A 15200-nucleotide genomic window follows, 5' to 3' on the forward strand; every position below is an offset into this window, starting at 1 on the left:
GAGCAGTTTACATTAGAAAACAAATATCGACAGAGAATCCAGCTTTTAGGCTGATGTATGAAGTATCGGATTCTTTAAAATAGGAATTACATATGGTAGTGATATTTTGTAATTTAATTGATGTATTTGACTGTGTAGATCATGATACATCAATAAATAAATTAAGTTTTGTGGTATTAAAGATAAGACTTTGAGTTGGTTCGCATTTACGTATCAAATAGAATCCAAAGTGGAAATAAATACAGGCCTACCGAAAATTAACAAAGTTACTCGCTATGGGAACTCCATGTTTAATATTATATTTTAGACTCATTATTGTATCTAGTTTATGTTAATTAATTAGCTTTAATCATAAATAATAATTTACCCCAGGTAGGACAATCTATTTGCAAAAGATACAAGTGTGATTATATTAATTAAACAATGTGATCACTTCATAAAAATTCTAATGCGGTGTTAAATGTAATAAATGACTGATTTAGTGTAAATAAATTAGAACTTGAAGTTGATAAAACCAGTGTAATCGATGTTGAACACATCATAGTGCTCAGTTTTCCTACAATATTAGATTACATGGAATTCACCTCAAAGAACCGGAGGTAAAAAACACTTAAACACAACTACATTACTCCAATTTCACACAATAAACAACTCACAACTCTACTACTTGCAGATGACCAGGTTGTAATATCCAATTCAAAAGACAACCTTCAAAAAGCAACTTATACATTTACAAAAATAATACAAGAATACAATTTAACAATATCTATACAGAAAACAAAGACAATGGCATCACGAATTGAAGAAAATATTTCATTGATATAGCTACTTTAGATTAGAAACAAGGGATAACCAACACTACGACTTATACTAAATTCCATCAACTCGTGAATAATGAACCTAAGACTACCAGAGTTTCTCAGGAATTAAAGAAATATTTTATCGATATAGTTTAAATTAGAAACCAGGGATAGACAATATTACGACTTATATTAAATTCCATCAACTCATGAATAATGGACATAAGACTATCAGAGTTTGCCAGGAACTAAAAGAAAGATTTTATCGATATAGTTTAAATTAGAAACCAGGAATAACCAACACTACAACTTATACTAAATTCCATCAACTCGTGAATAATGAACCTAAGACTATCAGAGTTTCTCAGGAATTAAAGAAAAGATGTTATCGATAGAGTTTAAATTAGAAACCAGGGATAACCAACACTACAACTTATACTAAATTATATCAATTCTTGAATAATGGACCAAAGACTATTAGAGTTTGACACGAATTAAAGGAAAGATTTTATCGATATTGATTAAATTAGAAACCAGGGATAACCAACACTACAACTTATACTAAATTCCATCAACTCGTGAATAATGAACCTAAGACTATCAGAGTTTCTCAGGAATTAAAGAAAATATATTAATGATATTGGTTAAATTAGAAACCAGGGATAGCCAACACTACCACTTATACTAAATTCCATCAAATCATGAATAATGGACCTAAGACTATCAGAGTTTCTCAGGAATTAAAGAAAAGATTTTATCGATTTAGTTTAAATTAGAAACCAGGGATAACCAACACTACAACTTATACTAAATTCCAACAAATCATGAATAATGGACCTAAGACTATTAGAGTTTCTCAGGAATTAAAGAAAAGATTTTATCGATATAGTTTAAATTAGAAACAAGGGATAACCAACACTACAACTTATACTAAATTCCATCAACTCGTGAATAATGAACCTAAGACTATCAGAGTTTCTCAGGAATTAAAGAAAAGATTTTATGGATATAGTTTAAATTAGAAACCAGGGATAATCAACACTACAACTTATACTAAATTCCATGAACTCGTGAATAATGAACCTAAGACTATCAGAGTTTCTCAGGAATTAAAGAAAATATTTTATCGATATTGATTAAATTAGAAACCAGGGATAACCAACACTACGACTTATACTAAATTCCATCCAATCATGAATAATGGACCTAAGACTATCAGAGTTTCTCAGGAATTAAAGAAAAGATTTTATCGATATAGTTTAAATTAGAAACCAGGGATAACCAACACTACAACTTATACTAAATTCCATCAACTCGTGAATAATGAACCTAAGACTATCAGAGTTTCTCAGGAATTAAAGAAAATATATTAATGATATTGGTTAAATTAGAAACCAGGGATAGCCAACACTACGACTTATACTAAATTCCATCAAATCATGAATAATGAACCTAAGACTATCAGAGTTTCTCTGGAATTAAAGAAAAGATATTAATGATATTGGTTAAATTAGAAACCAGGGATAACCAACACTACGACTTATACTAAATTCCATCAAATAATGAATAATGGACCTAAGACTATCAGAGTTTCTCAGTAATTAAAGAAAAGATTTTATCGATATAGTTTAAATTAGAAACCAGCGGTCCACACCTGTGGAGTAACGGTCAGCGCGTCTGGCTGCGAAACCAGGTGGCCCGGGTTCGAATCCCGGCCGGGGCAAGTTACCTGATTGAGGTTTTTTCCGGGGTTTTCCCTCAACCCAATACGTGCAAATGCTGGGTAACTTTCGGTGCTGGACACCCGACTCATTTCACCGGCATTATCACCTTCACATCATTCAGACTCTAATTAACCTAGATGTTGATACAGCGTCGTAAAATAACCCAATAAAAAAAAAAGAAACCAGGGATAACCAACACCACAACTTATACTAAATTCCATCAACTCGTGAATAATGAACCTAAGACTATCAGAGTTTCTCAGGAATTAAAGAAAAGATTTTATCGATATAGTTTAAATTAGAAACCAGGGATAACCAACACTACAACTTATACTAAATTCCATCAACTCGTGAATAATGAACCTAAGACTATCAGAGTTTCTCAGGAATTAAAGAAAAGATTTTATCGATATTGATTGCATTAGAAACCAGGGATAACCAACACTACGACTTATAATAAATTCCATCAAATCATGAATAATGGACCTAAGACTATCAGAGTTTCTCAGGAATTAAAGAAAAGATTTTATCGATTTAGTTTAAATTAGAAACCAGTGATAACCAACACTACAACTTATACTAAATTCCATCCAATCATGAATAATGGACCTAAGACTATCAGAGTTTCTCAGGAATTAAAGAAAAGATTTTATCGATATAGTTTAAATTAGAAACCAGGGATAACCAACACTACAACTTAAACTAAATTCCATCAACTCGTGAATAATGAACCTAAGACTATCAGACTTTATCAGGAATTAAAGAAACAATTTAGTTGATATAGTTTAAATTTGTAACCAGGGTTAAGCAACATTATGATACATACTAAACATCTTTAACTCGTGAATCATTAACCTAAGAATATCATACTTGATGTGGAATTGAAGAAAAATATAACTGATTTAGTTTAAATTAGGAACCAGGAATAAGCAACACTACGACTTATACTGAACTGCATTAGGTCCTGAATAATCGAGGTAAGACTATCAGACTGTATCAGAAATTAAAGAAAAAAATGTCATTTATATACACGTGGTTTAAATTTGGGACCAGAGATAATATGCTGGCACACACTAGTCACCATGGAGAAGCCTGTTCTCGCCCGATGCACCTTCTAAAAGCATATCAACTATAAAACTGTATGAAAATGTGTTTAGAAGTTGAACAATTGAACTTTTTTGGAAGAAACAGAAATGAATTACTGGATTACGTTCGCAGTCATGTATAAAGAAAAAAAATGTATATAGGCCTAGTAACCAGTAATATGAGCTGCTGCCAGAAAATGAAAAGGAGGACAGCAATGGCAAAGGAAGCTTTTAATAGAAAAAGGAGCATTTTCTGCGGATCTCTGGAGAAATTAACTAAGGAAGAGAGTAATGAAGTGTTTTTGTGTGAGAGTATGGAGTTGTATGGAGCGAAAACATGGACATTAGGCGAAGTGAAGAGAAAGGACTAGAAGCATTTGAAATGTGGATATGGAGAAGAATGGAACGTGTGGCGTGGTCAGACAGAATGAGAAATGAAGCTGTGTTGGAAAGAGTGAGTAAAGAAAGAATAATGCTGAAACTGATCAGGAAGAGAAAACGGAATTGGTTGGATCACTGGCTGAGAAGAAACTGCCTACTTAAGAAGCCACTGGAAGAAATGATGATCGGGAGAAGATCTCAAGGAAGAAGAAGATATCAGTCGATAGACGACATTAAGAAATAATATGGATCACACACGGAGACTAAGAGGAAGGCAGAAAATAGGAACGACTGGAAATGCTGGGTTTGTAGTGAAGAAACCTGCCCTTTTTCATAACACTGTGAGTGAGTGAGTGAGTGAGTGAGTGAGTGAGTGAGTGAGTGAGTGAGTGAGTGAGTGAGCGAGTGAGCGAGTACTCAGGAGAGTAATTAAAATAATTAAACAACGACATAAGTAACATGAGATAATAACCAAGCAACTGGTGTGTGTTGGTCGTATACAGCGGAAGAAAATAAGTTAGGCTGTCCAAAAATACAAGTCAACTAGAAAACTCAAACATGGAGAAAAAAATAGGAAAGACCTGGAAAGAATGGCAGGCTGATATACATGCGATAGGGCGATAGGGATATTAGCAGTGGTGGAGAAAAACTATCAAGGCAGAAGAATTTGGAAACTGGTGAGGAATACTGGGTGATGATTGTAATGGTTATTATGGATAGTCATTATTATTATTATTATTATTATTATTATTATTATTATTATTATTATTATTATTACTTACTTACTTGCTTTTAAGGAACCCAGAGGTTCATTTCTGCCCTCACATAAGCCCGCCATTGGTCTCTATCTTGAGAAAGATTAATCCATTCTTTATCATAATATCCCACCTCCCTCAAATCCATTTTAATATTATCTTCCCATCTACGTCTCGGCCTCTCTAAAGGTCTTTTTCCCTCCGGCCTCCGAACTAACACTCTATATGCATTTCTGTATTCGCCCATACGTGCTACATGCCCTGCCCATCTCAAACGTCATTATTATTATTATTATTATTATTATTATTATTGTTATTGTTATTATTATCATTTATTAATATTATAGTGTATCTTTTCCAAAAGACTGTCAAATAAAATCCACCATATCAATTACTCACTTGAATATACAGATCATCTGCAATAACAAGGGCAAATAAAATAAAAGAAGATTTTCAGAGCTAAGCAACTGCGTCAGTTTGGAGGTAAATAATCTCTTATAGAGTGAATAATATAAGCATATGTTCACCTATAGAGAGTTATTGTTTTGTGCGTTCTTATAAACTTAACCGTCTGTTCACCTTTGCCCCTGTTGAGATGCTACTGTGCTCTTGAGCAATCGATTTCCCCAGACTCCTCGCCTGCACCAGTTTGTTGATGTCGTGGTACGTCTTGATCATCGGTGGGTGAGCTCCGCTCTGGGGACCAGAAGACGAGCATCCGGGATGCAAACGGATGCAGTCTTGTCCATCTTGACCATCTTTGGCAGCCTTCATATAACGGAAGAAGCGAAGAATTTCCGGATTGTCAGTCGATGGCTTTCTCAACTCATTCAGTTCTCTGAAACATGAGTCATTATTCAATTAATCTGAAGTTAGCATTTCAATGACCTAGAAAAAGCATTTGACAATGTACCACGAAATAAGTTTATGGGACATGTTAAGAAAAAGGATTTTTGTACAACATCTAATAAATGGTCGACCTGGGTTGGCAAGTTGGTATAGCGCTGGCCTTCTATGCCCAAGGTTGCGGGTTCGATCCCGAGCCAGGTCGATGGCATTTAAGTGTGCTTAAATTCGACAGGCTCATGTCAGTAGATTTACTGGCATGTAAAAGAACTCCTGCGGGACAAAATTCCGGCACATCCGGCGACGCTAATATAACCTCTGCAGTTGCGAGCGTCGTTAAATAAACCATAACATTTCTAATAAATGTAAATAAACAAAGATAATTATAAATACTCCTCCTTATATTCCCTTATCATCCTTTCAGTCCCCATGTCGTCCTTGCCTTCTCCTTGTTCTCCTTCCATTCCCATTGTTCTTCTTCCATTCCCTTTCTCCCTTTGATTTCTCCTTTTCCTTGAATTTCCCTTGTCCTCCTTCTATTCCCCTTCTTCTTTTATTCCGCTTGTTCTCTTACCCTACCTTTGTTCTCCGTGTGATTCCCTTGTTCTCTTGGTATTAGCATTGTTTTACTTTCCTTCCCCTTTTCTCCTTCCATTTCCCTTATTCCTCTTGCTTTGCCTTTGATTTACTTGTATTCCCATTGTTCTCCTTGCCTCCCCTTTTTCTCTTTGCATTCTCCTTGTTATTTTTTATTCCCCTCATTCTGCTCTCATTTTCCTTATTCCCCTTGCACTCACCTTGTTCCTTTTGCATTTCCCTTAATTATACTCCTTTCCTTCCCCTTTTTTCACCTGTGTTCCCTTTGTTCTTCTTGCTTTCCTTTCCACTCTTTCTCCTTGAATTCTCCTTGTACAGTAGAGGAGGCAAGATCTGTCCTGTGACCTTATCATGTGCCGTGGCTATATCACCAATGAGTATGGACGTGGAAGATAGGTTTTAGTCTGAAATTAACTAGGTAGATTCGTAGAATATTAAAAATAATGAAACAAACTTCTCTCTGATATATCATTCTTTTCCCTCTCGCACATCTCACATGCCAGGTCTCGCCTCCCCATCTATACTCCTTGTATTCCTTGTATTTCCTAGTTCTTCCTGTATTCTCCTCGTTCACCATGTCTTCCCCTCGTTCTCCTTGTATTGCCATTATTTCCCTTTTATTTCCCTCGTTCTCCGCTTATTCCCTTCGTTCACATTATATTCCCCTCGTTCTCTTTGTATTCCCCTTGTACTCCTTCTGTTCCTTCGTTCTTCTTATATTCTCCTCGTTTATCTTGTGTTTCCCTCGTTCTCCTTGTATTCCCATTGTTTCCCTTTTATTTCCCTCGTTCTCCGCTTTTTCCCTTCGTTCACATTATATTCCCCTCGTTCTCCTTGTATTCCCCTTGTACTCCTTCTGTTCCTTCATTCTTCTTATATTCTCCTCGTTTAACTTGTGTTTCCCTCGTTCTCCTTGTATTCCCACTGTTTCCCTTTTATTCCTCTCGTCCTCCCCTTATTCCCGTGTTCTCATTGTGTTCCCCTCGTTCTCCTTGTGTTCTCATTGTTTCTTTTTATTCCCCTCATCCCCCCCCTTATTCCCTTGTTCTCGTGTTCCACTCGTTCTCTTTGCATTCTCCGCTTTCTATTTAAATTCCGCACGCTGTTCGTCAACAACTCCTTCTAGATAAAGACATACAATGTAGTAGGCCTAAAGCTATGAATATGTCAATTTTTTACTAGATTTTCCCGAACTGTAAAGCGAATGCCGTGTAATTCCATGGCGAATCATCGGACTCAGCTTGTCAAATACCATTGCTCTACTGTATAATCAAACCTCACTGAAGCTAGATAAACGCATTGATGATACAGCGTCCTTAAATAAACGGCGAATAAGCCATAAAAGGATGAATTATGGTGTATTAGTGGCTCTTATACATAATCCTCCCGAACCTAAAAAGAAAAACCAATTCATGGATTCATGTCAAAGCACCAGATATTAAAAACACTTGCAGCAAGGACGGCCCGGATTGATGGCGTGAGGAGCTGTTACCTCAATGAAGTCTTTTTCTACCAGGAGGGAAAAGTGAAAGATAACGGTGCCGCTCTATACCAAAACATTACCCAGCCCAGTCTCTGTTTCTTTCTCTTCGTGAGGAAGATTTTACACACATTCGTTCCCGGCAGTGAAACTAATCTTGTCGACCCTAATATTAATAGACTTCTTCTGATGTTACTGCACAAGAAACTTGTAGGTCATGTAGCAACACCAGTTATTAAAAGAGGCATCCATGTAATTATCGTATTGTGGCACATGAAAGTGAAAAAAAAGTTAAATAGGGCCTACTTAGTTATTTTGCTCTTATTTATTAGTAGTTCATAAATCTATTCATGCATTTCCATTCAACGTTGATTTCAAACATCAGAAATTACTCGACTACGGTAAAATGAAGTGATAAAAATGGAGAAACGTTTATATGGTGATGGTGATTGTGATAATATTAGTAATAGTTATGAGAGTGGTAGTAGCAGTCGTAGTGGGAGTGGTAGTATTAGTAATAGTGGAAGTTGTAATAGGTGTAGTGGTAGAAAAATGGTAGTAATACAAAAATCACGGAAAATAAATGGGGGAAGAGAAAGGAGAGCAAGAAAAAAAAAAGAAGAATGCAGAGGTAGAGAAGAGGACAATACGACGATCAAGATGAAAGAGAGGAAGAAGATGAAGGGAAAGGAAAGTTGAGGATGACGAGAAGAAATAAGAAAAGGAGAAAGAAATCGACGATGGAAGAATAGAAAATAGATGGAGGAGAAGATGACGAATAAAAAGAAAATCAGTAGACTACTATAAGAAGAAGAGAAACAAAGAATACAATTAGAGGAGAAGGAGGAAATATAGGCTACCATTTTGTTTTCCTCATAATAATGGAAAATGGTGTGGCATATTGCTTGGAAATCCATATTGACATACAAAGTAATTGTTCATAAACAATTTTTTTCAGTCTTACAGATCAATAGTTGCAATAGATATTTGCATATAATTACTTCTTGAAAAAAAAAAAAAAAGACGAACTGGTCGTCTAGTGGTGTCTAAATATGGGCTACCACAAAAATTTGAAAATAAAATTGGAAAAAACAAAGAAACATATGTAGGGAACCTTTGTCACATCAATGGCAATATTCTGTAACAAATAACACAAATAACGATAGTGAAAATACAGGACGTGTTAACGTGCTGGTAATATGGGTTACCTATCCCATATTTGACACATAGCGGTAGCCCATATTAGCAGCATCGACTCATGAAGGTTTCTAAGATTACGTATGGCAATTGTTGTTCTAAATAAATATTACTCTTATGCCATGTGATAGAGCTATTCTTAGTCAGTGCAACACATCAAGCTTGATTTCTGAACACGAAATATATTTCTTTCAATAAAATTGAAACTATATACCTGCAAAAACTTTGAAATTGATGAAAAACACAAAGAACACACCAAATCCACACCAAGAAGGCAACTGGTTTGTCTCTTTGTGCACACAGAGTGATGGACATGAGATTTACTTTTAGAGCTTTTTCGCTAGATTACAACACTCTACATAGTAAAAATACGAGGTAGCCCATATTACCACTCCTAGCCCATATGTCCACCTTCTCCTTTAATACAGAAGCATTATTAGAAACAAGAGAGAGAAGAAAATTGAGTAAGAGGAGTTTGAGAGGATGATGATAAGAGTTAAGGAGAAAAGGAAAATAGGCGGAAGAGAAAGTGTAAATAAAAGAGGTCGGTAATGAAAAATATGAGGTTAAAGAAGGCGGGGAGGAGAAGAAAAACGGGAAGAAGGGAGAGGACAAAGAAAAGAGTGAAGAAGATAACAACAAGAAGGATAAATGAGAAGGGTTATTAGTAACAGGAAGAAAGGAACTGTATGAAGAAAGAAAAAGGACGAGGAAGGGAAAGCGAAGGACGAAAAGGAAAAAGAAAAAAAAGAATTGAGAAATATTACAAATAGAAAGACTAGAAAGAGAATGAATAAAATGAGAAAAGAAAACTGGTTAAGTGGCTAGGTAAGAAAAGGAAAGTATTCTCCTGTTAGAGCTCGCTTAGAAATGCGATCGAAGAGAATAATTGGATGATATGGACGATTAGTATCAGAAGGAACAGATGATTATTAAGCCGCCATCAGTGTAAGGGGACAGGCAAAGCTCTTGGATGTATTTCCGTTCCCGATCTGTGTTCAATGCAGACTGTACTGACAACTGAGAGCCGATGCAGCGATACGGATCTCTGGCTTCGCAACGCCATTGGTCGAGGCGGTGACAAAGTGGGTCACCTAGGTGGTGGCCTCTCTCTGAAGGGGTAGGCCGCGCCCTCCTTCTCTGTGACGTCAACACACAAATATCGGTTAATGTGTCGAGACAGTTGTGTTAGCGCTGTGTATGTAATTTTGTAACATATCATTCAAAGTCATTTGCCTCCTGATGTGGGCACAGTAAAGCTAGATGTGTAAAATGCAGACTTAACACTGAGCTTCAGCTGTGGCTCAAACGACAAGTCCAGCAGACTTGGGTTGGATTACACTGGTCAACAGTCATTTTGCGACAGACATAAAACTAACAAATTCTCACTAATCTCGATCTCCTGAATTCAAAAATAACAAGCAAAATGTTCCATCAGCTCGGGTTTTCAAGATGCAGAATGTAATTAATTTTCTATGCATTTTATTTAAAAAATCACCTTATTTTGTGCGTAACTATTTTGTTTTACAAATATGATGACCCATTATATGAAAACAATATTAGTATAAATAGGCCACCATGTTAGAAGCAATTGTATAAACAGAAATTATTTTATTGCCCTTTTACAAGTCTATTTAGAGGGGGTGAAACAGGTTCGCGGTATGAATTCGCTTGAGTTTACCTGATTTTACTTGAGATGTGTATTTCTTTCACTGTGAGCTTTAATGACATTACTGTAGTTTATATTTTGCAATAGATCACCCTGTCAAAACCACTTCTAGAAGCGGAAATTGTTTTATTGCTCTTTTCAGTTCCATTTGGAGCGGGAGAAACAGGTTCGCCATATGAAATCGTTTCAGTTTACCAGGAGATTTCCGTGGTGTTAGTAGGCCCTATTCTGTGTCAGACGTGTATTACTTTAAAGTATGCTTTAATGATAACTAATAGTTCATGTTAGCTATACCGGATAAGTGCAAAATGTCTCTTGTGTTAACAAAACCGACAGTTTCTGCTATATTTGTGGTGAGTCTGCTCCAGTTAAAAATGCAAATTAATCCCATTAACTCAAAAGCATACGAATTATATTTTGGGTGCAATCTAGGCGATTTTGATAAAAAAAATGGGCTCCTAATATTTATCGTAAAACTTGTACTTCAAATTTGCAATAGGCCTACTGCTTAAAGGGGAAAAATCGAGCAATGTGGTTTTCCGTATCAATGATTTGGAGGGGAAAATGTCCTGCTATTAGTGACTCAAAAATAAAAGAGGGAGTTTTCAATGCACCACAAATTAGAGAAATTATAAAGGACAATCACTTCGAATCTTTGTTGGAAGGAAAAGAGAGAGCCTCCTGGATTGCATTCAAGGAGGTTTTATTAAATTTTCTGGGTAACAGGAGAAGTGAAGAACTAGTGCAAAATATACTGTTGGCGTGTGGGTTGTAAAATGTCCCTGAAAATTCACTTCCTTCACTTCCATCTTGACTTTTTCCCCGAGAAATGTGGCGATTTCAGTTATGAGCATGGTGACTGCTTTTATCAAGAAATTTCAACAATGGAAAAAAGATACCAAGGACTGTGGAGTACCAATATGCTAGCAGACTATTGTTGGACCTCAGCTCATGATGTAGGCCTACCTGATGCAGAAAAAGAAAGCTGTAATCTTCTGAACAGTGAGTAGGCAAATTTAACTTTATTATCATTATAGGCTATAAAGTAGTATTTTGAATAGATATAAATTCGAACATTTCTCAAAACCCGTAACCAACAACTGCTTTTTATTGTCATATTTGTATTCAGGAGGTTCAAATTATATAGAAAACACGTATCACATGCCCAGCGCAAAAAAATAAAAAATAAAAAAAATAAAATTTGTTACGCAGTGTTATCAGAAGACAACTAGAGATTCATCTCCCTCCTAATAGGGACTAGTAATGTCTCTCTTGTATTTTGTTTGTTCTCTCAAGAGATGACAGTGTGTCATCCTGACAATATGCCCCGGAGTCTCTTTATTTGTAACCATTTAGAGTTCTAACAAGAGTAAGGACGACATGTTACATAGGCCTACCTATGACGTTTATTATTATTATTATTATTATTATTATTATTATTATTATATGTTGAAGGTGAATTATATAAATTAGTTAGGAAATTATATGATATTAAATTAACAAACGTAGAATATTAGTACTGTACTGTATTTTTAATAATAACAGTCATAATAACAATAATAATAAATGTTGAACAGATATTTAATATACTGTATACTTATAGGTTGCCATAATAATTAGGCCTATATAAGTTTATTGTTCATTTGTAGACTAATAAATATAAATAGTAGGTGATGCCGTTTCAAGAACTGGAATACATATAATCCACTATAACGTGAATACAGAATGAATGAATGAATGAATGAATGAATGAATGAATGAATGAATGAATGAATGAACGAATGAATGAAATAATCCCATTGCGTCAAAATCTGTTCTAAAACTTATTTATTTTATGAGTAGTAACTAAATTACAGATAAGTTACACAAAATAAAAGTAAGTATGTCGAGTGTACTTTTTTCGTTGTTGAGAATTCTATAGCATCTATTAGATGTTATATGGTTGTGCTAACAGATATAGTTACTTTCAACACTGTGACGCTGAAACGTGTGTTCAGGTTACTGCCCAGCGACAGTCTTGATGTATTTTTATATTTGTGATGATTGGTTAATTAATATTAACCCGGCACACTCACAATCATACAAAAATTTCCAGACTCCAGACACCCAGGGAATTCTTCTTCTTCAAGAAAAATTCACCGAGAGTCGAGCCCGGGAATTGAACTCGGGATGTCCTGATCTGGAAGCCAGCATACTGACCAAATGTTGGCAGTCAAATGTTGTGCATTGCCTATCAAAACTTGTTCTCAAATAGCTATAATGTTATAAGAGTTGCAGTAAAATATACATTAAATGTTAACACTTGACATGGCCTGGTTTCGAAATGAATTTCTGAATGCTATTTTTCCTCGTCTCATTCCGAGTAAAATATTGTGAACTACGATAGTAAACCGAATACTGACCTACTAGACACTTAACGGGCACTGAAACCTCAAAACGTGACGCAGACTACACTCTTAGAATACCGACAAAAGTAAATGTCATATCAAGATGTTAGTGGTTGGTTTAATTGTGCCATTCGTTTGAATATCTGCCTCTTTATCGGACTTTTCTAAGGCCAAGTTAAACAACGCACATCATAAAGCATCATCCGTCCACTGTTATTAACTTATTTAGCTTAAATCAATTAGTAGGCTATAAAATGTGGTATTACTTTATGCTATAGACCCTATTCATTCGTCTCCTTCGTTATTGAATAGTCCACCGGAAAATTAATATGATGCTGCAGAAATTTTAATGCAGACGATTTAAGAATTTGTGTCCATGCTCCCTTTCCTTAGGCCAGATGCGTTGCTCCTTCATGTCTAAATTCGGCGAACTAATTGCACATTTGGCCTACTAACCAGTCTGCTTGTTAGTCACAATCAATGTAGTTAAACAATATACTGACCTAGTCATGCATGCAACTAAACGAGTAGCTCAGGTTTTTATGTTGGTTCTTGACTGAAATAATTCGATATGTAGACTAGGCCCTAATATTCAGAGATTGAAGGTGCAACTGTAAAAAAAAAAAAGAGACACACACTTAACTGGAATTGATTATCTAGAAGAAATGCATGAAATGATTTTAAGCGACTTGTATACATAAATTTGAAGGTTAACCTAGTTGTGAGAGGTAAAATATGATAATCTAGTAAACTTTAATACTGAAATTCTACAGAGGAATTGCTTGCCAAGAAGAAAACTTCAAAGACGAATACAAAGCATTTTTTTTTTTTTGTTTCCGAACCACAACGAATTTCCATTTTAAAACTGAACCTAACTAGCTGTCTTATTAAATTTTAGAAGTTAACGTACCGGTAGCTGTAAGAAATGAAAGAACGTGTTGCAGTGGATGCTGCTTTCTATTACTGTCTGGGCAACTCTCAGCCGGTGAATTGGAGTGGAACAATACTGGACTTCTTTTATTGCCGTAACAATTTATACTTGAAAGTAAAATGAGACGAGAAGATGTATCGCCATGTGTTTCTGTAGATTACGAACTGAGTCTTATATTCAAGCACGATAAATATTTCTGCAGATCGTCGTGTACGCAACGTTATACAAATATATCTATTAGCTATAATGTCCATTCTGCGTTGTGAAGTTAAATGACTACATATATCGGCATGTGGATGGATGTTCCATTGCGACTTCATTTACCTAATATTCGATGAAAGGAGCTCTTCAAATGAGCCATGTTCCCAAATTAGAAATAAAACTTTCAGACCAGCAGAATCAAATAACGTTCTATTGGCTGCATCTGGACATTTTATCTACCATTCAAACAATCAGCTAATCTATCGAACAACTGGCCAACCAATCAATCGACCAGCATCCCAATTTACCAACAAACTGAAAAAGTAGCCAATCGAACAACTAAAAAACTGAACATATAAGCGATTAATCAACCAATCAACTATTAATCGAATAACCAACAAATCACGCAACAACCAAGCAACCGGCAGCTCAAACAATTAATGAACATACGTATTAATTAATCAATCCAGCAATTAGCAAATGAAACAAATAACAAATCAATCAAACCACCAATCTATCAGTCAACCAACCAACCAAATAAGAAACCTATCAACCAAAAAACAACCAACCAACGAAGTAAACAACCAACCACCCAACTAAGCAAACAACCAGCCAACCAAGCAAACAACCGACCAATTAAGCAAGCAAACAACCAGCCAGCCAACCAACCAATCAATACCCAACAAAATAAACAATCTATCAACTAAAAAACAACCAACCAAGCAAACATCAAGCCAACCATTAAAACAACTAACCAACGAACTAAATAACTAACAACCAACCAACCAACTAAACAACTAACAAAACAACAAAATAAATAACAAACCAATAAATCATCTAACCAGCCCGACAACTGCCCAACTGAACAACTGACCAACGAATAAATCCACCAGTTTGTCAATTCACCAGTCAACCAAAAAACCAACCAAATTTGTATTCCTCCCGTTTTCTTTGTCTTTCCCTTGTTCTCCTCCTCTTCTCCTCGTTCTCCTTCCCTTTCCTTTGTTTTTTCTGTTTCACATTATTCTCCTTGTCTTCTCCTTGTTCTTCTTGTATTCCTCTCATTCTTGTAGTCTCTTTATTCTCCTTGTCTTCTCCTTTTCAATTTGTCTTCTCCGTGTTTTCCTTGTATTCCATTTATTCTCCT

General features: G+C 35.6%; 1 protein-coding gene across 2 annotated transcripts in view; it reads right to left on the reverse strand.

The window, feature by feature from the left end:
• The window catches only part of Osi24 (Protein), a 226835-nt gene that overhangs the window by 4910 nt on the left and 206725 nt on the right, over positions 1-15200 (reverse strand). For both annotated transcript variants that reach the window (XM_069823218.1, XM_069823217.1), the window contains exon 6: positions 5325-5583. In XM_069823218.1, coding sequence (XP_069679319.1) covers positions 5325-5583 — 259 coding nt within the window. The remainder of the gene's footprint in view (positions 1-5324; positions 5584-15200) is intronic.

Source organism: Periplaneta americana, chromosome 4, assembly GCF_040183065.1.
Source record: "Periplaneta americana isolate PAMFEO1 chromosome 4, P.americana_PAMFEO1_priV1, whole genome shotgun sequence".
NCBI classification, from domain to species: domain Eukaryota; kingdom Metazoa; phylum Arthropoda; class Insecta; order Blattodea; family Blattidae; genus Periplaneta; species Periplaneta americana.